General features: G+C 40.3%; 1 protein-coding gene across 2 annotated transcripts in view; it reads left to right on the top strand.

Moving 5' to 3' along the window:
- The window catches only part of NMRK1 (nicotinamide riboside kinase 1), a 35,760-nt gene that overhangs the window by 1,257 nt on the left and 10,699 nt on the right, over positions 1–23,804 (top strand). Inside the window, exons 2-7 of one of the 2 annotated variants that reach the window (XM_022573493.2) lie at positions 11,598–11,651; positions 15,568–15,658; positions 15,952–16,000; positions 22,727–22,874; positions 22,955–23,026; positions 23,650–23,756. In XM_022573493.2, the coding sequence (XP_022429201.2) occupies positions 11,623–11,651; positions 15,568–15,658; positions 15,952–16,000; positions 22,727–22,874; positions 22,955–23,026; positions 23,650–23,756 (496 nt within the window). In that variant the 5' untranslated portion in view covers positions 11,598–11,622. The remainder of the gene's footprint in view (positions 1–11,597; positions 11,652–15,567; positions 15,659–15,951; positions 16,001–22,726; positions 22,875–22,954; positions 23,027–23,649; positions 23,757–23,804) is intronic. The other variant, XM_089913316.1, reaches the window with a different exon arrangement.

The raw sequence follows: 23,804 nt of genomic DNA, 5'->3' as shown, positions 1-23,804 counted from the left end.
TGTTCTCCTCCTCCTAAGCAAATTCACTCTGCTGTTGAGGAAAGCCTTGCACTTACTGGGAGAATAAAGTACAGTTGACCCTTAAACAACACAAGTTTTAACTGCGTGTGTTTATTTATACTCGGATTTCTTTCACTAAATTCATACTGGAGTACTACACAATCCAAGGTTGTTTTGATCTGAGAATGCAGAATGGTGGATACAGAGGGCTGAGTAAAGTTATACGTGGATTTTTGATTGTGAGGAGGTTGATATATCCAACCCCTGAGTTGTTCACGGGTCAACTGTACATAAATATCCCACAAGAGTGGCAGTGGTATGTACTCCTAGTAATTGGCTGCCCTGGATTGATGAGGTTAGAAAGTCCAAATGGTTGTCTCTCCGGAGACATCTAGTGATTTACAGTTTGTAGGGGATGGAGATTGTGTTTCATTCATTGAAGTCTACTTCTACGTATTTTTGGAGCCTGGCACCTCTCGAGTGCAAGCTTTTTAAATGTGATTTTAAAATAGTTCTTAAACGGGACAACAGGCAGTGAAATAATAGAACATGGTGTGGCGATGGACAGTGCCAGGGCTGAACTTGGAGTTCACCTGAAGCTGCCCTGTGCATCCAACACTGGTTTTGAAATACATGGCTTCTGGGATTGCTATACCCATCCCACACCCCAGCCACTCAGCCCAGCCATAGGTCTTGCTTCTGCTTCTCTCAATTCCCTAACCTCCCACCACAGTGTCACCTGTTCATTGCTAATGGACTGTGCCCAATATTTACCCAAACACTGTCTTGGAAAGGCTAAAACTGCTAACTAATATAGAAGTGAGGGTTCCTATTTTGGTAAAAACTGGCATTTGACTGTGGGAGTTCTCTCCCGAGCCCAGGAGATTTCATAAGAAGATTCTTGACTCCCTTACTGTTAGTTTCTGAATTTAGATTTTCCACCCAAATAACCACCTCAAGCCTATTTCAAGTGCTTCAGCCACACTTCCTTGTTATTTACATGCTATGTAATCAGCACAGCTTCCTCATGTGTACGCATAGGTGTGGCAAGAAGCACAGGAGACTAGTAGTCCTTGCCATTCAGTGGATACAGAAAATACCCCATCAATAATACATCAATAAAAATAACATCTATTATACATGAGAGCCTCACAATTAAGCCAGCACCTGTGCAACATCCTTCCTTTGCTCTTGGTAATAAAGTGCTTTTTAGCAGCTTAGAAAGATGGAAAGAAGTTAACTCACTTGGTTTAGTTTTGTTTCTAGTTTTGTTTTTTGGCCACACCTCACAGCTTGTAGGATCTTAGTTTGCTGGCCAGAGATCGAACCCTGGCCCCAGCAGTGAAAGCGCTAGGTCCTAACCACTGGACCACCAGGGAACTCTCTCTAGTTTTCCATTTACTGTCTGTGTGATCTTGAACAAGTCACTCCATTGTCTGGGCCAGTTTCAACTTCTGCAAAATGAAGGGGTAGACTGTGTGATACCTAAGGCTGTATTTCTCCAGGCTTGAGAAGTTATGCTCTGATGAATTATCCAAAAATAGGTGACGTGGAAGCAAGGAATAACAAACTTTCATGAATTTTTTTCTTATTTTGCCAAGTGAGGACATCAATCTACTACTACCTAGCCAGCATAATTTCATAGGAGAAAGGACATTTAGCACCAAAAAATGTAAGCAAGCTACCATCTTGCTTGTAAAAGGGCAACCTTTCCTTTCCCAAAAAAGGATAGTTGGCAGCCTTACACTGACATATTAAAGGTAATAATAAGGTAAAACATAATTCAAAAGCAGAAAAATTACAATGTAAAAATTTATTTTACAATACTCATTATATGTAATTGTTCCCTTGATATACTGTGGCAATGTGGATGGAGATAAATATTCAACAATGCAGCTCCTGGTGAAACTCAGATGTCCAACTTGATATGTTATTTTATTTCTGTCACAATCACATTCTTGTCTCATGTAATCTAGTAAATGAAAGTGGAACCAAACCTTACTAAATTGCACTCAATTTTGAATACAGCTGTTCCTTAGTAGGGGGGGTGGTGGTGATTGGACAACACCCCCCAACCCAGGAATACCAGAATCTGCAGGTACCCAAGTTCTTTATATAAAATGGCAAAGTATTTGCATATAACCTATGCATGTCCTCCCACATACTTTGAATCATTTCTAGATTACAGGTAATCCCTAATACAATGTAAATGCTATGGAAATAGTTGTAAATACAATGAAAATACTATGTAAATAGTTGCTGGTGCAGCAAATTCAAGTTTGGCTTCTTGGAACTTCCTTAAATTTTTTCCCCTAAACACTTTCAAACCACTGTTGGTTGGATCTGCGAATGTGGAACCCTCAGACATGGAGGGCCAACTGTGTTCTGAAAAAACTGAGGACAGGCCAAGGAACAACAGCCCTCTCTCCACCACGCTCTTTCCTACTATCTCCCCACAGGGGACACAGGATAGGAACTGGGAGGGTAGCTGAGAGCCTCCAGCTCAGCCACCACACACCCCAGGTGGCACAGCTTAGGTTCCTGGTCACCCCACCAGAGGAGTCAGGAATAAAGAGCAGCATCAGTCAGAGGCAACCTTCTAGAACCACTATGCTAAGGTTCCCTGCAGCTGAGCTTCATCTTTTCACTTAAAGAGATGACAGTGGTCCTTGGAATATCCACAGGACTGCTTTGGTGAGCCTTAGGGGGCCATGCATGAAGTTGTCCTCCACCCCTCATACCAGGGGTCAATAAGCAATGGGCTGCAGCTAAAACCTGGCCCCCTAGGGACTTCCCTGGTGGCACAGTGATTAAGACACCACACCCGAAGACCTTCAAGATGGCAGAGGAGTGAGACGTGGAGACCACCTTCCTCCCCACAGTTACATCAAAAATACATCTACATGTGGAACAGCTCCTATAGATCACCTACTGAATGCTGGCAGAAGACCTCAGACTTCCCAAAAGGCAAGAAACTTCCCACATACCTGGGTAGGGCAAAAGAAAAAACAGAGACAAAAGAATAGGGACGGGACCTGCACGAGTGCGAGGGAGCTGTGAAGGAGGAAAGGTTTCCACACACTAGGAAGCCCCTTCACTGGTGGAGATGGGGGCGTGGGGTGGGGGGAAGCTTTGGAGCCATGGAGGAGAGCGCAGCAGCAGGGGTACAGAGGGCAAAGCGGAGAGATTCCCGCACAGAGGATCGGTGCCGACTGGCACTCACCAGCCTGAGAGGCTTGTCTCCTCCCCCGCCGGGGCAGGTTGGGGCTGGGAGCTGAGGCTCAGGCTTCGGAGGTCAGACCCCAGGGAGAGGACTGGGATTGGCTGCGTGAACACAGCCTGAAGGGAGCTAATGCACCACAGCTAGCCGGGAGGGAGTCCGGGAAAACGTCTGGAGCTGCTGAAGAGGCAAGAGATGACTGTTTCAGGGTGCGCAAGGAGAGGGAATTCAGAGCACCGCCTAAACAAGCTCCAGAGACGGGTGTGAGCCACGGCTATGCGCATCAGAGCGGACCCCAGAGACGGGTATGAGATGCTAAGGCTGCTGCTGCCGCCACCAAGAAGCCTGTGTGCGAGCACAGGTCACTACCCACACCTCCCCTCCCGGGAGCCTGTGCAGCCCACCACCGCCAGGGTCCTGTGATCCAGGGACAACTTCCCTGGGAGAACACATGGTGCGCCTCAGGCTGTTGGAACGTCACACTGGCCTCTGCCGCGGCAGGCTCGCCCCACATCTGTACTCCTCCCACCCCCCGGCCTGAGTGAGCCAGAGCCCCCTAATCAGCTGCTCCTTTAACCCCGTCCTGTCTGGGCCAAGAACAGACGCCCTCAGGTGACCTACACGCAGAGGCAGGGCCAAATCCAAAGCTGGACCCCAGGAGCTGTGCAAACAAAGAAGAGAAAGGGAAATTTCTCCCATCAGTCTCAGGAGCAGTGGATTAAATCTCCACATTAACTTGATATACCCTGCATCACTGGAATACCTGAACAGACAACGAATCATCCCAAAATTGAGGCGGTGGACTTTGGGAGCAACGGTAGACTTGGGGTTTCCTTTCTGCATCTAATTTGTTTCTGGTTTTATGTTTATCTTAGTTTAGTATTTAGAGTTTATTATCATTGGTAGATTTGTTTATTGATTTGGTTGCTCTCTTCCTCCTTTTTTTTTTTAATATATATAGATTTTTTTTTTCCTTTTTCCTTTTTTGTGAGTGTGTATATGTATTCTTCTTTGTGTGATTTTGTCTGTATAGCTTTGCTTTACCATTTGTCCTAGGGTTCTGTCTGTCCGTTTTTTGTTTGTTTGAGTATACTTTTTAGCACTTGTTATCATTGGACGATTTGTTTTTTGGTTTGGTTGCTCTCTTCTTTCTTTCTTTCTTTAATTTTTGATTTTTTTATTTTTAATAATTATTTTTTTATTTTAATAACTTTATTTTATTTATTTTTTTCTTTCTATCTTTTTTTCTCCCTTTTCTTCTGAGCGTGTGGCTGACAGGGTGGTGGTGCTCCAGCTGGGTGTCAGGACTCTGCCTCTGAGGTGGGAGAGCCAAGTTCAGGACACTGGTCCACCAGACACCTCTCAGCTCCACATAATATCAAACACCGAAAGCTCTCCTAGACATCTCCATCTCAATGCTAAGACCCAGCCCCACTCAACGACCAGCAAGCTAGAGTGCTGGACACCCTAAGCCAAACAACGAGCAAGACAGGAACACAACCCCACCCATTAGCAGAGAGGCTGCCTAAAATCATAATAAAGTCACAGACACCCTAAAACACACCACCAGATGCAGTACTGCCCACCAGAAAGACAAGATCCAGCCTCATCCACCAGAACACAGGCACTAGTCCCCTCCACCAGGAAGCCTACACAACCCACTGAACCAACTTTAGCCACTGGGGGCAGACACCAAAAACAACAGGAACTATGAACCTGCAGCCTGCGAAAAAGAGACCCCAAACACAGTAAGTTATGCAAAATGAGAAGACAGAGAAACACACAGCAGATGAAGGAGCAGGGTAAAAACCCACAAGACAAAACAAATGAACAGGAAATAGGCAGTCTACCTGAAAAAGAATTCAGAGTAATGATAGTAAAGATGATCTAAAATCTTGGAAATAGAATGGAGAAAATACAAGAAATGTTTAACAGGGACCTAGAAGAACTACAGAGCAAACAATGATGAACAAAACAATAAATGAAATTTAAAATTCTCTAGAAGGAATCAATAGCCGAATAACTGAGGCAGAAGAACAGATAAGCGACCTGGAAGATAAAACGGTGGAAATAACTACCACAGAGCAGAATAAAGAAAAAAGAATGAAAAGAATTGAGGACAGTCTCAGAGACCTCTGGGACAACATTAAACGCACCAACATTCAAATTATAGGGGTCCCAGAAGAAGAAGAGAAAAAGAAAGGGACTGAAAATATTTGAAGAGATTATAGTTGAAAACTTCCCTAATATGGGAAAGGAAGCAGTCAATCAAGTCCAGGAAGCACAGAGAGTCCCATACAGGATAAATCCAAGGAGAAACATGCCAAGACACATATTAATCAAATTATCAAAAATTAAATACAAAGCAAAAATATTAAAAGCAGCAAGGGAAAAACAAATAACATACAAGGGAATCCCCTTAATATTAACAGCTGATCTTTCAGCAGAAACTCTGTAGGCCAGAAGGGAGTGGCAGACATATTTAAAGTGATGAAAGGGAAGAAACTACAACCAAGATTACTCTACCCAGCAATGATCTCATTCAGATTTGATGGAGAAATTAAAACCTTTACAGACAAGCATAAGCTAAGAGAATTCAGCACCACCAAGCCAGCTTTACAACAAATGCTAAAGGAACTTCTTAAGGTACGAAACACAAGAGAAGGAAAAGACCTACAATAACAAACCCAAAACAATTAAGAAAATGGTAATAGGAACATACATATCAATAACTACCTTAAATGTAAATGGATTAAACGGTCCAACCAAAAGACATAGACTGGCTGAATGGATACAAAAACAAGACCTGCATATATGCTGTCTACAAGAGACCCACTTCAGACCTAGGGACACATACAGACTGAAACTGAGGGGATGGAAAAAGATATTCCATGCAAATGGAAATCAAAAGAAAGCTGGAGTAGCAATTCTCATATTAGACAAAACAGACTTTAAAATAAAGACTATTGCAAGTGACAAAGAAGGAGACTACATAATGATCAAGGGATCAGCCCAGGAAGAAGGTATAACAATTGTAAATATTTATGCACCCAACATAGGAGCACCTCAATACATAAGGCAAATACTAACACCCATAAAAGGGGAAATCAACAGTAACACAATCATAGTAGCGGACTTTAACACCCCACTTTCACCAATGGACAGATCATCCAAACTGAAAATCAATAAGGAAACACAAGCTTTAAATGATACATTAAACAACATGCACTTAATTGATATTTATAGGACATTCAATCCAAAAACAACAGAATACACTTTCTTCTCAAGTGCTGATGGACCATTCTCCAGGATAGATCATATCTTGGGTCACAAATCAAGCCGTCGTAAATTTAAGAAAATTGAAATCTTATCAACCACAACGCTATGAGACTAGATATCAATTACAGGAAAAAATCTGTAAAAAATACAAACACATGGAGGCTAAACAATACACTAGTAAATAACCAAGAGATCACTGAAGAAATCAAAGAGGAAATCAAAAAATACCTAGAAACAAATGACAATGAAAACACGATGACCCAAAACCAATGGGATACAGCAAAAGCACTACTAAGAGGGAAGTTTAGAGCAATACAATCCTACCTCAACAAGCAAGGAACATCTCAAATAAACAACATAACCTTACACCTAAAGCAGTTAGAGAAAGAAGAACAAAAAACCCCAAAGTTAGCAGAAGGAAAGGAATCATAAAGATCAGATCAGAAATAAATGAAAAAGAAATGAAGGAAACAATAGCAAAGATCAATAAAACTAAAAGATGATTCTTTGAGATGATAAGCAAAACTGATAAACCATTAGCCAGACTCATCAAGAAGAAAAGGGAGAAGACTCAAATCAATAGAATTAGAAATGAAAAAGGAGAAGTAGCAACTGACACTGCAGAAATACAAAGGATCATGAGAGATTACGACAAGCAACTCTATGCCAATAAAATGGACAACCTGTAAGAAATGGACAAATTCTTAGAAAAGCACAACCTTCCAACAGTGAACCAGGAAGAAATAGAAAATATAAACAGACCAATCACAAGCACTGAAATTGAGACTGTGATTAAAAATCTTCCAGCAAACAAAAGCCTAGGACCAGATGGCTTAACAGGCAGATTCTGTCAAACATTTAGAGAAGAGCCAACACCTATCCTTCTCAAACTCTTCCAAAATATCCCAGAAGGAGGATCACTGCCAAACTCATTCTACAAGGCCACCATCACCCTGATACCAACACCAGACAAAGATGTCACAAAGAAAGAAAACTACAGGCCAATATCACTGATGAACATAGATCCCAAAATCCTCAACAAAATACTAGCAAACAGAATCCAACAGCACATTAAAAGGATCATACACCATGATCAAGTGAGGTCCATCCCAGGAATGCAAGGATTCTTCAGTATATGCAAATCAATCAATGTGATAAACCATATTAACAAACTGAGGAATAAAAACCATATGATCATCTCAATAGGTGCAGAAAAAGCTTTTGACAAAATTCAACACCGATTTATGATAAAAACCCTCTAAAAAGTAGGCATAGAGGGAACTTACTTCAACATAATAAAAGCCATATATGACAAACCCACAGCCAACATCGTCCTCAGTGGTGAAAAACTGAAACCATTTCCACTACGATCAAGAGTAAGACAAGGTTGCCCACTCTCACCACTATTATTCAACATAATTTTGGAAGTTTTAGCCACAGCAATCAGAGAAGAAAAAGAAATAAAAGGAATCCAAATCAGAAAAGAAGAAGTAAAGCTGTCACTGTTTGCAGATGACATGATACTATACATAGAGAATCCTAAAGATGCTACCGGAAAACTACTAGAGCTAATCAACGAATCTGGTAAAGTAGCAGGATACAAAATTATTGCACAGAAATCTCCTTTTTTTTTTTTTTTTTTTTTTTGTGGTATGCAGGCCTCTCACTGATGTGGCCTCTACCGTTGCAGAGCACAAGCTCTGGACACGCAGGCCTAGCGGCCATGGCTTACGGGCCTATCTGCTCCGCGGCATGTGGGATCTTCCTGGACCGGGGCACGAACCCGTGTCCCCTGCATTGGCAGACGGACTCTCAACCACTGCGCCACCAGGGAAGCCCTGCGCAGAAATCTCTTGTATTCCTATATACTAATGATGAAGAATCTGAAAGAGAAATTAAGGAAACACTCCCATTTACCATTGCAACAAAAAGAATAAAATACCTAGGAATAAACCTACCTAAGGAGACAAAAGACCTGTATACAGAAAACAATAAGACACTGATGAAAGTAATTAAAGATGATACAAGCAGATGGGGAGATATACCATATTCTTGGATTGGAAGAATCAATATTGTGAAAATGACTATACTACCCACAGCAATCTGCTGGTTCAGTGAAATCCCTATCAAACTACCACTGGCATTTTTCGCAGAACTTGAACAAAAAATTTCACAATTTGTATGGAAACACAAAAGACCCCAAATAGCCAAAGCAATCTTGAGAAAGAAAAATGGAGCTGGAGGAATCAGACTCCCAGACCTCGGACTATACTACAGAGCTACAGTAATCAAGACAGTATGGTACTGGCACAAAAACAGAAATATAGATCAATGGAACAGGATAGAAAGCCCAGAGATAAACCCACGCACATATAGTCACCTTATCTTTGATAAAGGAGGCAAGAATATACAATGGAGAAAAGATACCCTCTTCAGTAAGTGGTGCTGGGAAAACTGGACAGCTACATGTAAAAAAATGAAGCTAGAATGCTCCCTAACACCATACACAAAAATAAACTCAAAATGGATTAAAAACCTAAATGTAAGGCCAGACACTATAAAACTCTTAGAGGAAAACATAGGCAGAGCCCTCTATGATATAAATCACAGCAAGATCCTTTTTGACCCACCTCCTAGAGAAATGGAAATAAAAACAAAAATAAACAAATGGGACCTAATGAAACTTAAAAGCTTTTGCACAGCAAAGGAAACTGTAAACAAGATGAAACGACAACTCTCAGAATGGGAGAAAATATTTGCAAATGAAGCAACTGACAAAGGATTAATCTCCAAAATTTACAAGCAGCTCATGCAGCTCATTATCAGATAAACATGCAACCAAATCCAAAAGTGGGCAGAAGACCTAAACAGACATTTCTCCAAAGAAGATACGCAAATTGCCAACAAACACATGAAAGGATGCTCAACATCACTAATCATTATAGAAATGCAAATCAAAACTACAACGAGATATCACCTCACACCAGTTAGAATGGCCATCATCAAAAAATCTACAAACAGGGGCTTCCCTGGTGGCGCAGTGGTTAAGAATTCAACTGCTAGAATCCACCTGCCAACGCAGGGGACATGGGTTCGAGCCCTCCTCTGGGAAGATCCCACATGCTGCAACTAAGGCCGTGTGCCAGAACTACTGAGCCCGCGCGCCTAGAGCCTGTACTCTGCAACAAGAGAAGCCTGCACACCACAACAAAGAGTAGCCCACCTAGTCGCAACTAGAGAACGCCCACGCACAGCAACAAAGACCCAACGCAGCCAAAAAATAAATAAATAAAATCTACAAACAATAAATGCTGGAGAGGGTGTGGAGAAAAGGGAACCCTCCTGCACTGTTGATGGGAATGTAAATTGACACAGCCACAGTATGGAGGTTCCTTAAAAACTAAAAATAGAACTATACCATACGACCCAGCAATCCCACTACTGGGCATATACCCTGAGAAAACCATCATTCAAAAAGAGTCATGTACCACAATGTTCATTGCAGCTCTATTTACAATAGCCAGGACATGGAAGCAACCTAAGTGTCCATCGACAGATGAATGGATAAAGAAGATGTGACACATATATACAATGGAATATTACTCAGCCATAAAAAGAAACGAAATTAAGTTATTTGTAGTGAAGTAGATGGACCTAGATTCTGTCATACAGAGTGAAGTAAGTCAGAAAGAGAAAAACAAATACTGTATGCTAACACATATAAATGGAATCTTAAAAAAAAATGGTTCTGAAGAAGCTGTGGGCAGGACAGGAATAAAGACGCAGACATAGAGAATGAACTTGAGGACACGGGGAGGAGGAAGGGTAAGCTGGGATGAAGTGAGAGAGTGGCATGGACATATATACACTACCAAATGTAAAACAGATAGCTAGTGGGAAGCAGCTGCGTAGCACAGGGAGGTCAGCTTGGTGCTTTGTGACCACCTAGAGGGGTGGGATAGGGAGGGTGGGAGGGAGATGGAAGAGGGAGGAGATATGGAGATATATGTATATGTAAAGCTGATTCACTTTATTATAAAGCAGAAACTAACACACCATCATAAAGCAATTATATTCCAATAAAGATGTTAAAAAAAAAAAAAAAAAGACTCTGAACTGCCAATGCAGTGGGCCTGAGTTCATTCCCTGGTCAGGCAACTAGATCTCACATGCATGCCGCAACTAAGAAGCCCGCATTCCACAACTAAGACCTGGTGCAACCAAATAATAAATAAATATTAAAAGAAATTTTTTTCAATAAAAAAATTAAAAAAATAAAACCTGGCCTTCTGCCTGAACACCTGCAGTCCCTTTTGTAATAGGAGACACTCACTCTGATATCCAATAAGGGAAATGTTATCCCAATAGAAAAGGAATTCTATTTTCATTTGTAGACATGAATTACGGGAAAAAAAAAATTGTACTCAATTATTATGTTTTGACCTCCATCAGAAAGTTTGTGGAAATGTTTTCTCTCTTATTATATAAGTACCTACATAATAATCTTGATTTTGTCTCTTGGCCCGTAAAGCCTCAAAGATTTACTAACTGGCTCATTTTTGAAAGCTTGTCTACCCTGGCCCTAGGGTGAGGAAATAGCATACTTAAAGGGAATTCACTTCCTCTTGCCTCTGGCCAGCAGTGACTGTCTCCTCATTTCAGAAGGAGAGAGAGGCCATCTCTGCCACTTCTCTGCCTTGGGGGTAATGGGTCATCCCTGGGTGACTGAGTCATGCAGGTGACAGGCCACCTGCCTGAGGGGAGCATGAAACTCTAGTGTGCCTTGTGGCTCAGCAACTCTTCCATGCCCTTGAAAACAGACCCTCAAGGATGTATGCTTGGCCATGGGGGCCCCTTTAGTTCACTTGACTTGCTTACAGGCCCTGAGCACTTCCAGCTGTTGGCACATAGCAGGAGACTGTGGCAGAGAGAAGCCAGTATAGTGTGAAACTTTCCCACAGAATGTGGGTAATCCTAGGGGGGTAACCCAAAGATCACTGACATCTTTCCCCCTCAGCTGGCCCTTGTAAGTTAGGACTCTTATCTCTTTAGACACCTAAGTGATGTGCTTTCAATTTTTTTTTTTTTTTAATTTTAGGAAGACGTGATTTTCAAAGCTAATTATGAAAACATTTGTCATTGGAATCGGTGGGTGAGTAATTTTGCTACAGACAGCTGATTGAGATACTCAGGATGTCCAAAGGGTGTTTCCATGTGGATGTGGTGGGGGAAGGAGAAGCAGTGAGAAGGATTCCTGAGTCCCAGAAAAGAGAACAGGACACTTGAATTTAAAACGGTGGAGCACTGGCTATGTAAATGCCAACAGGAGATGGGAGAGTTTCCTGTAAACAGAAACAGGGGAGTCGGTACACAAAGTTTACCTGCTTTACTGTTTGTTTTCTAAAGCTGACACCAGAGGCAAGGCCTGATCTAATGCTACGTTGGTTCAGGGTGATTTATCGTTCTCCATATGGCTGCTTCTCCAGTGTGACATAGGAGAAAATCTATCATTTCTTGCCAGTTATGCCCAGCTTTGGACATGTGGAATAAGGAATCACCTCACCTCTACCCCTTTTCCCCATACTTTTCATCTTGAGGTAGTCCTTATTTCCCTGGCATGATTATTAATCATTCACCCCTCTCCCTCTCAGAAGTGTCCTAAATTTTATGGTCACCCTACCCATGGTACCAAGAAGTGGGCAATCAAATAAGACAACAGCAACTTAAAATGACATTATTTGTTTATTTGTTTTGCTAGTGTATTATGTTCATCTTTCTTCTGAGTCCTTTCACATTATGTGTAGTCTAGTTAATAAAATATTTAAGACTATTGAAATTAAAGGTTTATAATTTGGGGGAAATCAATGTATTATTGCATTACATAACTACAATTAATTAATCTAATTAATTAGATTAATTACTTCTAATTAATCAATTAGAAGTAACATTGAATGAATTAAATGCCAGAACTCTGCCTTGACTTGCTCTCATCTAATCAGAACCAAGTTCAGTTTTTCTCTGCATTGCTTCTCATCCCTCCTTTCCTTTCCACACTCACTGCCACCATCCTAATTCAAGCCCTCATTCCCTAATTCCAATCTCCTCCTCTTAATTTTCCCTGCATACCTCTGCCAGTTTCATCTTCATACAGAATTTTTAAATTTTCTCTCACCTGATGAACAATATTTGGTGGTTCCCAGTTATTTAAAATGCAGTCTAAATTTCCTGATATATGAGGACCATCCAAAAATAATAAAATGGACTAGCTTCGGGGTGGGCAGATAGGCAGGGTACAGGAAAGATTTGATACAGGAGCTTAGTGGTGTCACCAAAGACTCCGTTTCTCTCTGCCTCTTCTCTGTGTCTTCCTCCTTTTGGATTCATCCTAAAGTTGGCTGCATTTTTTGGTCGCAAGGGACTACTAGCAGCTCCTGGGACCTCATGCTTCTCCTTAGCCTGTCACTAGGGGGAAAAAAGTGCTTTGCTTCCCTTAGGTCAAGGGTCTTTGACAGGACCACCTGGGTCACATAGCCACAGTTACTGTGGCAAAAGCGAGGGGATTGCCTTGATTGGTTTAGGCCATTGGGGCCCTTGCTCTGGAGTTGAGAGCGGGGTCAATCCCAACCAGACCTTGGAAACTGGGGTGGAACCTGGGGAGGCCACTACCAGGTCCACTACAGAATCCAATCCGACTTCTCTTCTGCACGTGTGTGAATAAATTCTCCTCCTCTCAATATTCCAGTATAATGCCCTCTATCTAGAAACCTGTGTCATGCTTTCGTGCCACGCGCATTTGGTTCTATGCATAACTTCCTAAGAAAGCCTCTCTTCACTGTCTCTTCCTCAGCAAGTGCCAGGATTTCATTTTAGTGCTGCTGCTTCTGCAAAGCCCCTGCCAGACTCAGCTGCAGTTCCTGCCTTCCTTCCTCCAAACTCACTGTGCTGTATCTCTCTCATGTACTTACCACTTGCTGCCCTATGAACTAAATATTCAGTTGAGACTGCAAGGAATAGTAAAGGTTCTAGAGGATTCAAGTGGCATCCATGAACCTCCTGAAAACTTAATGCATGTGTGAAGATGTTCATTTTTCTGGGGAAAGATTTTACAACTTTCATCATTCTCACAAAGTTCCTTCCTTAATGTTAAGAAATGTAAACTCCATGGGTGTTAGAGTTGGACTTTGTATCTCATCTCCATTACTTGCTAGTCGTTACCTTGAGCAAGTTTTATGAGAATACAGCTTTTACTTTTCCCCCTCCCTCATCTTTCTGACCTGGACTGCCTTCTAGCTGGTCCTTCTCTACCAGGTCTACAAAAATGGGGTGCTTATTTCTCATTGGCTCTAACTAAGTCAGTGAGAAGGGATCTAATTACTGTTGGTTCAATTGCATGATCTTAACTAAAGAGGTGAGTCTAGAAAATGATACATTTTCTAGCCAGGTTGCTCATACTGTAATAAAGTTATCCCTGTTTACTATGTATTTTAAACCAAAATTCAATAATCGAACTATGGGCATTCAACATGGATTACAGACATTTTCGGTAAAGGGGGAAAAAATTTCTCATAACAGTATTTTCTCAATGCATAGGGTAATACCCACCCACTTTTCCATTTTTAAAGAGATTGCCCATATCCTACCCAATTGTGTGATCTAAGGTTAAACAGAAAAAACAAAAAAAGTGTGAATCAAGTTTCTTCTGTTAATACTTTGTAGGTGTAAGATATTTGGCTAATAATTGAATTATATCCAATAAACAATTTTGATGAATAAGTATTAGTTCCTTTCCCCTTTCTAGATTATAAACATACTGCAATTCATCTTACCTCGGAATAAGCACAATTCATGTGCAGTCAGAAGTTTTTTGTGCTATAGACATTTGGTGGTATGATGAAGTCTTGCTTCCTCCGAGTAGTGGTTTTAAATGCACAAAATAAAATACAGCAATACAGAGGAAACCAGTTATGATAATATAGTTATAAAAATATTTTTAAAAGAAAATTTGTAGCATTATGATACACATGCTTCTTTGTTAACTCACTAAATAACTGTGTCCTGTGGTGAGTCTAAAAGCTGCTGTAAATTTCAAGTAATAGAGTGTCAATGATACTTCAAGATGTCTGCCCCAAGTGCAACATGATATGAAAATACCTGTCTGTGATTTCTGTTGGTGAAAAAGCCACAGGTACTATTAATAATACTGTTGCTTGTGACTTATATTTTAATTAAAGGAAATGCCAAAATTCTGTTAGAATTTATTGAAAATAAAGATATAATATCTTTCAAGTTCACAAAGATCCTGAATCTGTCCATAGACTCTTTGGAAGTACATAAGCCCCAGGTTTTAAAAAAAAAACTCTCTGAGTGACTGAGTGGAGAAGTGCTTCCCCCCCAACAATGCATGGTTCTGGGTACTGGAAAACTGGATACATACACAGAGGTGTTGGTCAGGGTCGCCGTTCTCCTTGATGTCACAGTCCAGCCAGAGGGGACAAGTAACTGACAGGATGTGATAAGCTACAATGGACCTCCCAACCAGCGCCAAAGTGGAGAGAGATTGGGGAAAAGGAGGCATTCCAAAGGAGGTGAAAAGTCATGATAGGTGGGCTTGTAATAAGCCACTCCTCCATTTTTCTTCACTGTGCATTGAAACAAAATCACAGTGACCACGTGCAGTTTTATATACTTGCACTAAAGTGTGCTACTCATATTCTCTGTGTGGCATGTGAACCTTGTGAATGTTTCAGCATAGACAAAAAATTATTTTGCTTCCAATGCAATAGCTGTAATTAAGTCTTAGTATTACGCAGTTCACTTGCCCAATATTAGTTACCTTTCTGCTCCATCCTTTCCAGCTTATTTCTTATCATTTGTTGCATCAGACCTGCTTGAGCCTATGATTTTTGCCAACAAAGTCCTATCTATGAAAGAAATATTTTTTTCTTAGATATTACATATTGTTTTAAATATCCTTTTTCTAAGATCACTTTAAAATGTTTTATGTTCTTTTAATGCATCTTCCTTCTTGGTATTTTCTTACTTTGTTTTCTTTTTTTGTTGTTGTTCAGTGTGACAAATGGTGGGAAGACAACACTGGCTAAGAATTTGCAGAAACGCCTTCCAAACTGCAGTATCATATCTCAGGATAATTTCTTTAAGGTATCTATAAAACTTCTCAGATAATTTATTTAACCAAAAGAAGTCATAGTAGCAAAGTTAATTGAATTACATCCAAAAGCATTTGCTGAGTGATTGTGCTTTTGTAGTGAAGGGAGGCTCAATGCAGTAGTGTTAGTTCTCCACTAGATGGCACACTTATGGGAGCTAATCTAATTTTATTTATCCTCACCATCCAAAGCATTTGTTAAAATAAAGGTTTATCAACTCTTCATTCTATGATTGCATTATTTCTGCACTGCACAGTTTTTATGGGTACTTTATTATTTTTCCAGCCAGAGTCTGAGATAGAGACAGATGAAAATGGATTTCTTCAGTATGATGGTAAGTAGATGAGCTTACAAAACATTATGCAATAATGTTTGTTTCCTTTTTCAAACCCAAATAACTTTGTTATCTCTGAAGAGAGTCTCAAAATAAGTTTAAATTATGTTGCTGTACTTTAAGCATGCTTTTGTAAGGGTTTCTGATTTATGTTCAGCTATTTAAATAAATGAAACCTTTTCCCCACTTTTATAATTAAAACTGAAAACATTGGAAAATAAATTTTTCTTTTGAAGGTGGGATAAGGTGGGTCTCTGTTAGTCTACTCCTCTTGCTTGTAGCGAACTTTAGGGCTCTCTATCTTCTGAGCTTACTTTCTCAGTGACCAAGGTACTGAGTCTTTTCACTGCTCAAAAAGAATAGTGAATATTTTTTAGATGGATTCACTTTACCCTCTTGCCCAGTCTAACACTGCTTTGAAGCCAGCGGAGGAAAGTCCATCAGAAAAACATCTATATAGACCTGCAAAGGAATGCTGTACTAGTAAACTATATTTAATGGTCTTATCAACATTTATAATTAACAAGATGATCATTGAGTGCTTATGCAAACTAGCAATAGAGAGAGCTCTCTTAAAGAGCCATAAAATTTGTTCTTTATTTTTAACTTTGATAACCTTGGAGGAAAAATGTTGTGTAATCAGTTCTTACAGAAACATGATAGTTTTAAAAGAGGCAAAATCCTTGACTGGCTGTATCTATTCTTGTGTCTTGAGCTGCAGCCAGGATAGTTTTTTCTTCTCTCCCCCCTTTTCTAAAGGTTATTAAGGAAGATTATTACAAAGTAAGAGTTAAACAAGGAAAAACGGTTTTCAACAACTGACGAAGAATTACTCCTAATCTAAATAAGTTCTTACAAACTGATAAGAAAAACACTAATATCCCAATTGAAAAATGTCCAATGATGTGAATAATTGTTCACAGAAGCAAAAGGTTATATGATTAATAAACGTACAATAAAAAGTCAACCTCAAAAGTAGTCAAGGGGGGCTTCCCTGGTGGCGCAGTGGTTGAGAGTCCGCCTGCCGATGCAGGAGACACGGGTTCGTGCCCCGGTCCGGGAGGATCCCATGTGCCGCGGAGCGGCTGGGCCTGTGAGCCATGGCCGCTGAGCCTGCGCGTCCGGAGCCTGTGCTCCACGGCGGGAGAGGCCACAACGGTGAGAGGCCCGCGGTTATGATTAGGACTTGGCACTTTCACTGCCAGCGCCCGGGTTCGATCCCTGGTTGGGGAACTAGGATCCCGCATACTGCACAGTGTGGCCAAATTTTTTTTTTAATTTGAAAAAGAAAAAAGAAAAGTAGTCAAAGAATTATAACTTATTTTTTCCTCGCTTACGTAATCAACAGATTTTTAAAAGATTAATAATTAGTAATGGCATAGGCCAAATAAAACAAAAACTTATAGATGGGAATATAAATTGGTACAACCTTTTCTGGAAAGGAGGTTGAGCACATGTCCCAAAGATGGTAAAATATTCATGCCATGTGTTCAGGTGTCCCACTTCCAGGAATCTATCTTAAGGAGAAATCTGAACTTTTAGGTAAATGTACAAATTTAAGGTAAGTCAAGGTAATGTTGAAATCTTTGTGATAACTACCAAAACAATAGTTTTAAAGTATATAGCTATCAATACTTCCCTGGTGGCACAGTGGTTAAGACCCTGCACTCCCAACACAGGGGGCCCGGGTTCGTTCCCTGCTCAGGGAACTAGATCCCACATGCATGCCTCAACTAAGAGTTTGCACGCCACAACTAAGGAGCTCACCTGCCGCAACTAAGGAGCACGCCTGCCGCAAATAAATGAAATAAATATTTTTTAAAATAAAAACAATAGTAATAAAGTATATAGCTATCACATTTATAAGTAGGTAGAATCATTAAAATATAACTGATAAATGCAAAAGAGGTAAAAAACAGAACTAAAATATCAAAGGATGGTGGAAAAATAGAAGATGATAGTAAAATGATAGCTTAAATCAAACATATCAGTAGCTATATTAAGTTAAATTAACTAAAATGAAATACTCAAAAGTTGTCAGACTGGATTTTTTTAAAAAGCCAACTATAAGCTCCTTATAAGAGATATATTTAAACATTAGGATATAGAAAAGTAAATAGTAAAAGGCTAGAAAAAGATATACCATGCAAATACCTACTGAAAGAAAATTAGTGTAACTGTACTAATATCAGACAAAGTAAAATTTAAGGCAAAGAGTAGTACTAGAGATAAAGAGAGCTCAATGAATCAATTCAACTGGAATATAAAAAATCTAAAATTTGTATGCACTTAATAATAATGACCTCAAAATACATTAAGCAAAAACTGACAAAACTAAGAGGACAAATAGACAAATCTATAAGTATTGTGGGAGACTTTAATACAATTTTCTCAGTAACTTATGGAACAAACTGACAAAAATTATGAGTCTAACAGATTTGAACAACATAACAAACTTGACCAAACTAACATATATAGAACATGTACCCAACAACAGCAGAGCACACATTTTTTTCCTCAAGAACGCATGGAACATTAACCAAAATGGAAGGCATACACAAGGACATGGAACAAGTCCTAATACATTTTAAGGTATTGAAGTAATATAGAGATATCTTCTAATCACAGAGAACTGAATTAGAAATCAATAGCAAAAGAGTAAATAGTAAATTCCCAAGTGTTTGAAAATTAATCAGTACCTTTTTTCTGATTCTTAAAAACTTTTTCTTATGCAAAATTTTAAACATATACAAAGAAAGGCAGAAAAGTATAATGAACTCTCATGAATTCACCATCCTGCTTTTAAAATGATAAACTCTTGGCCAATTATATTTCATCCATACCCTCACCCTCCTGCTCCTTCTATATTATTTTGAAGCAAATTCCAGACATCATCACATTTGATCTGAAGCAAAACACTTCTGTATATCCCAGGGGTCACAGAATAAATCACAATGAAAATTAGGAAATATTTTTAACTGAATGATAGTGGAAATACATTAAAACTGATGGTACTTCTGGCTCCAGCCAAGATGGCTTGGCCCCATTCCTTGCTATTCCTCCCTCTTATAACTAAAAACCACGGATGCAATACAACAAAAAGGAAAAACTCTGAAAGATGAAGAGAGAAGACTGACTGGGGGCTTTGGATCTTGAGGAATGACATAGCTGTGAGTTTCCTGTTTGATTTTTGTTTTTTGTCTGTCTCTCATATATCTGGAAGGGGGTGACTGGTGATGGAGAAGTGTACAACATGGAACCATCAATAGGTACAACCCAAAATTCCCAAGAAACCTGTTCCGTATAGTCAAAGGACTAGAAAAAGGGTGGCCTAACAGAATAGAAAATTAATTTGTTAATATCCACCTTACTGTAGGCAAACAAAAGGAAAAACCAACTTCCCCTCATGGTGTTAGCAGGGCCTAGTGGAGGGCTAGACTTTTGGACCCATCAGCACCAGCAAGGTATGGTGAGTTGGCTTTCCATATCGTCATAGGGATCATATCAGTGGTGCCAAACGGAGCTGAACTTCCACACCTACCTGGCAGCAAAGAGACCGAATAAGGCAGTGTGAGGTGGTGCTAGTTGGCACTCCACTTTCCTTAACCAGGCAGTGTCAACTACTGTCAGCAGGACCCACTTGAGAGCTGAACTTCTATCCTCACTGAGCTATAATGAAGCCACACCCACGTGCTTTCCTCTTTTCCCCCCACAGTCACCCCCCACCTCAGTATTGGTGAGGCCCAGCAGGCAGCTGAACATCCACCCCACCTGGACTTGCACACTACACCTAAACAGGGACACTGCCTGCAAAAAAAAAAGATTAAATAGGATCCAGAGCCTCATAGCATGATACCCAAAATTTCCAGGATGAGACTAAAAATCATTTGTCATATTAAGAACCAGGCAACTTTCAACTTGAATGAGAAAAGAGAATTAGACACTAACACTGTGATGACACAGATGCTGGAATTCTGACAAGGACTTTAAAGCAGTATTCATAAAAAGGCTTCAGTGAGCATTTGTGACCATTCTTTTTTTTTTTTTTTTTCTGGTACACGGGCCTCTCACTGTTGTGGCCTCTCCCGTTGCGGAGCACAGGCTCCGGACGCGCAGGCTCAGCGGCCATGGCTCACAGGCCCAGCCGCTCCGCGGCATGTGGGATCTTCCCAGACCAGGTCACGAACCCGTGTCCCATGCATGAGCAGGTGGACTCTCAACCACTGCGCCACCAGGGAAGCCCTGTGACCATTCTTGAATCAAGTGAAAAATTAGAAAGCCTCAACACAGAAAGAGAAGATGTGAAAAAGAACCAAATAGAAATTTTAGAACTGAAAACTGATACAATAATTGAAATTTTAAAACTTACTGGATGGGTGTAACAGCAGTATAAATATGACAGAGGAAAGAATCAGTGAACTTCAAGACAGAACAATAGAAATTATTCAATCTGAACAAGGAAGAGAAAGTAGGCTGAAAAGAAATGAACAGAGGGACTTCCCTGGTGGTGCATTGGTTAAGAATCCACCTGCCAGTGCAGGTTACAAGGGTTCAATCCCTGGTTCGGGAAGGTCCCACATGCCGTGGAGCAGCTAAGTCCGTGCACCACAACTACTGAGCCTGCTCTCTAGAGCCTGCGAGCCACAACTGTTGAGCCCACACGTCACAACTACTGAAGCCCACATGCCCTAGAACCCTCACACTGCAACTACTGAGCCCATGTGCCACAACTACTGAAGCTCACGTGCTCTAGGGCCTGCATGCTGCAACTACTGAGCCTGCATGCTGCAACTACTGAAGCCCATGCACCTAGAGCCTGTGCTCTGCAACAAGAGAAGCTACCACAATAAGAATCCTGTGTACCACAATGAATAGTAGCCCCCACTTGCCGCAACCAGAGAAAGCCTGCGTGCAGCAATGAAGACACAAAGCAGGCAAAAAGAAAGAAAATGAGCAGAAATGTGGGACAATAATGAAAGATCTAACATTTATATCATTGGAAGCTCAGAAGGAGAGGAGGAGTGGTGCTGAAAAAGTATTCAAATAAGTAATGATGTAAAACATCTCAAATTTGGCATAAGATATAAACCTACAGATTGAAGAATCTGAGTGGTCCTCAAAAAAATTAAATAAGACTGATCAATAAAAAAAATAGAGAAGGCACAAATTACATATATCAAAACCAAAAAGGTTAATATCACTACAAATACTACAAACATTAAAAAGATGAGGATATTATGAAGAATTTTATGCAAATAAATTTGAAAACTTAAATGAAATTGACAGTCTTACCAAATGCAAATTAACCAAAACAAACACCAGAAAAAAAGAGAAAATCTTAATAGCTCTATATCTTTTAAATGAATTAATTCATAATTTTAAAACCTTCCACTAAAAAACCTTTAAGAACAGATGGCTCAGTTCAGTCATTCTGGAGTGGGGCTGAGAATTTGCATTTCTAATAAGTTCTCAGATGATGCTGATGCTGCTAGTGTAGATAACATGCTTTGGGAATCACTGTTATAGGGTACTTTTCTAGCATTAACAACTGTAAACTCTAAAAGTATGCACATTTTAGAATTTGAATGTGACATACTTGTATCCTTTGTAAATTCTTTTAATGATTTTCCTCCTCTTATTTATCTGTAAGAGCTCTTTATATATTAAAGATATCCATTCTTTGCCAAATACGTTGCAGGTATTTTCACCAGTGTGTCATATCTTTCAAACTAATTTATAAATATTTTGTTATCCAAAAATGTTAAACTTTTATATAGTCAAGGGAGAATAGAAGTTATAAATAAAGCAATGAGTCTATAATTGTCAAAGCTGGTAATGGGGACATGGGAGCTCATTGTACTCTATGCTCTACTTTTGTATATGTTTAAAATTTTCCAGGAGTTTCCTGGTGGTGCAGTGGTTAAGAATCTGCCTGCCAATGCAGGGGACGCAGGTTTGAGCCCTGGTCCGGGAAGATCCCACATGCTGCGGAGCAACTAAGCCTGTGCGCCACAACTACTGAGCCTGCGCTCTAGAGCCCAAGAGCCACAACTACTGAAGCCTGCACGCCTAGGGCCCGTGCTCCGCAACAACAGAAGCCACTGCGATGAGACGCCCACGCACCACAACAGAGTAGTCCCTGCTCACAGCAGCTAGTGAAAGCCCACGTGCAGCAACAAAGACCCAATGCAGCCACAAATAAATAAATAGATAAATACAATTTTCCAGGATGAAACTATATCAAGCATACCACTTTATCAATATTAGAGTTTATATTTTTTGTCTAAAACATTTGTTAATTTGGTGTTTTTTTAGTCTTAGCTGCGGCGCACAGGCTCTTAGTTGCGGTGCACAGGCTCTGCATTGTGGTGCGTGGGCCCTCTAGTTGTGGCATGTGGGCTCCTCTCTAGTTAGAGCACGTGGACTCAGTAGTTGCGGCACGTGAGCTCTCTGGTTGTGGCGTGCAGGCTCTAGAGCGTTCAGACTCAGTTGCCCCGCAGCATGTGGGATCTTAGTTCCCAGACCAGGGATCGAACCCGTGTCCCCCGCATTGGAAGGCAGATTCTTAACCACTGGACCACCAGGAAAGTCCCTAATTAGGTGTTTGAAGGGTAAATAAAATAGTGTTATTTTATATATTTATAGACCACTGGCTGCACTCATCATAAAAAGCCACAGCGTAAAACTTTTGTTGTATTGATTTCATATTTTTGTGTTTGTTTGAAGTGCTTGAAGCACTTAACATGGAGGAGATGATGTCCGCCATTTCCCGCTGGATGGAAAGCGCAGCACACCCTCTGGCATCAAGGGACAGGGGAAACGCTGAGGAAATTCCCATCTTAATTATCGAAGGCTTCCTTCTCTATAATTATAAGTAAGCATTCCCCACTCTAATATTGACTCTGAGTGAATGGGAAAAAAAAACTTTGTGCACTAAATATGCTGTTAATTTAGGCCCCTTGACACTATATGGAATAGAAGCTATTTTCTGACCATTCCGTATGAAGAATGTAAGAGGAGGAGGAGGTAAGTTTTGAAATTGCCTTTGTGGATTGTAATTCAAAAGACAAACTTTAGGAAAAACAAGGAAACAGCATTATTGAGCAATGTGTATATGTCGTTTTTCAAGCAAGAGAAGCCTCAATTCTTCATACAAAGAGCAAGACCTTTTTCCATAAATGGTCACCCACATGGAGTAATGCAAATTACTTTTCTAAGAAAAGGCTCTTGTACAAGCTCTTTGGCTTATCTTTCCTAAATCCTCATATGAAGTAATCCCATGTTGATTATGGTTTTAAATTAGGGGGCCTGTATTCTGCTACAGCCACAGAGAACACCGATTAGTTTAAAGCTTACTACAACATATCAGTATCTCTATCATTATTTACATTAACATTTGTCTCTCAATTCTTTTATAAATCACTAGAGGGGGGAAAATAATTATGAATGGTAGTGAATTAGAGTTCATTTTTTAGATCAGGGGACTAAATCCATTGGGTGTTGTCTTTGTAACTGGCATTGAGTCTAAAAAGTGTAGTCGTAATCCTGTTTAGACTCAGTCTCTGAGTGATTTCCCCGTTGTCCTGACCATTATTTTACTTTATCAATTGTGTTTATGTCAACGTAAAGTTTCCTACGTATTTTGATAGTACAAGGATCTACGAGCCTCCAGACACCCCAGGGTACTTTGAGGGCCACGTGTGGCCCATGTATCTAAAGCACAGAAAAGAAATGGAGAACATCTCATGGGAAATCGGTAAGTGCCTTTTTTTCCCCTTTTCCACACTGGCTCTCCTGCCTTCTG

This window comes from Delphinapterus leucas, chromosome 6, assembly GCF_059928025.1.
Source record: "Delphinapterus leucas isolate spDelLeu-1000000601 "Yukka" chromosome 6, BTC_Dleu_Yukka2, whole genome shotgun sequence".
NCBI lineage: Eukaryota > Metazoa > Chordata > Mammalia > Artiodactyla > Monodontidae > Delphinapterus > Delphinapterus leucas.
Note: the sequence above shows the minus strand (reverse complement) of the source record. Positions and strands in the feature narration are given on the sequence as shown.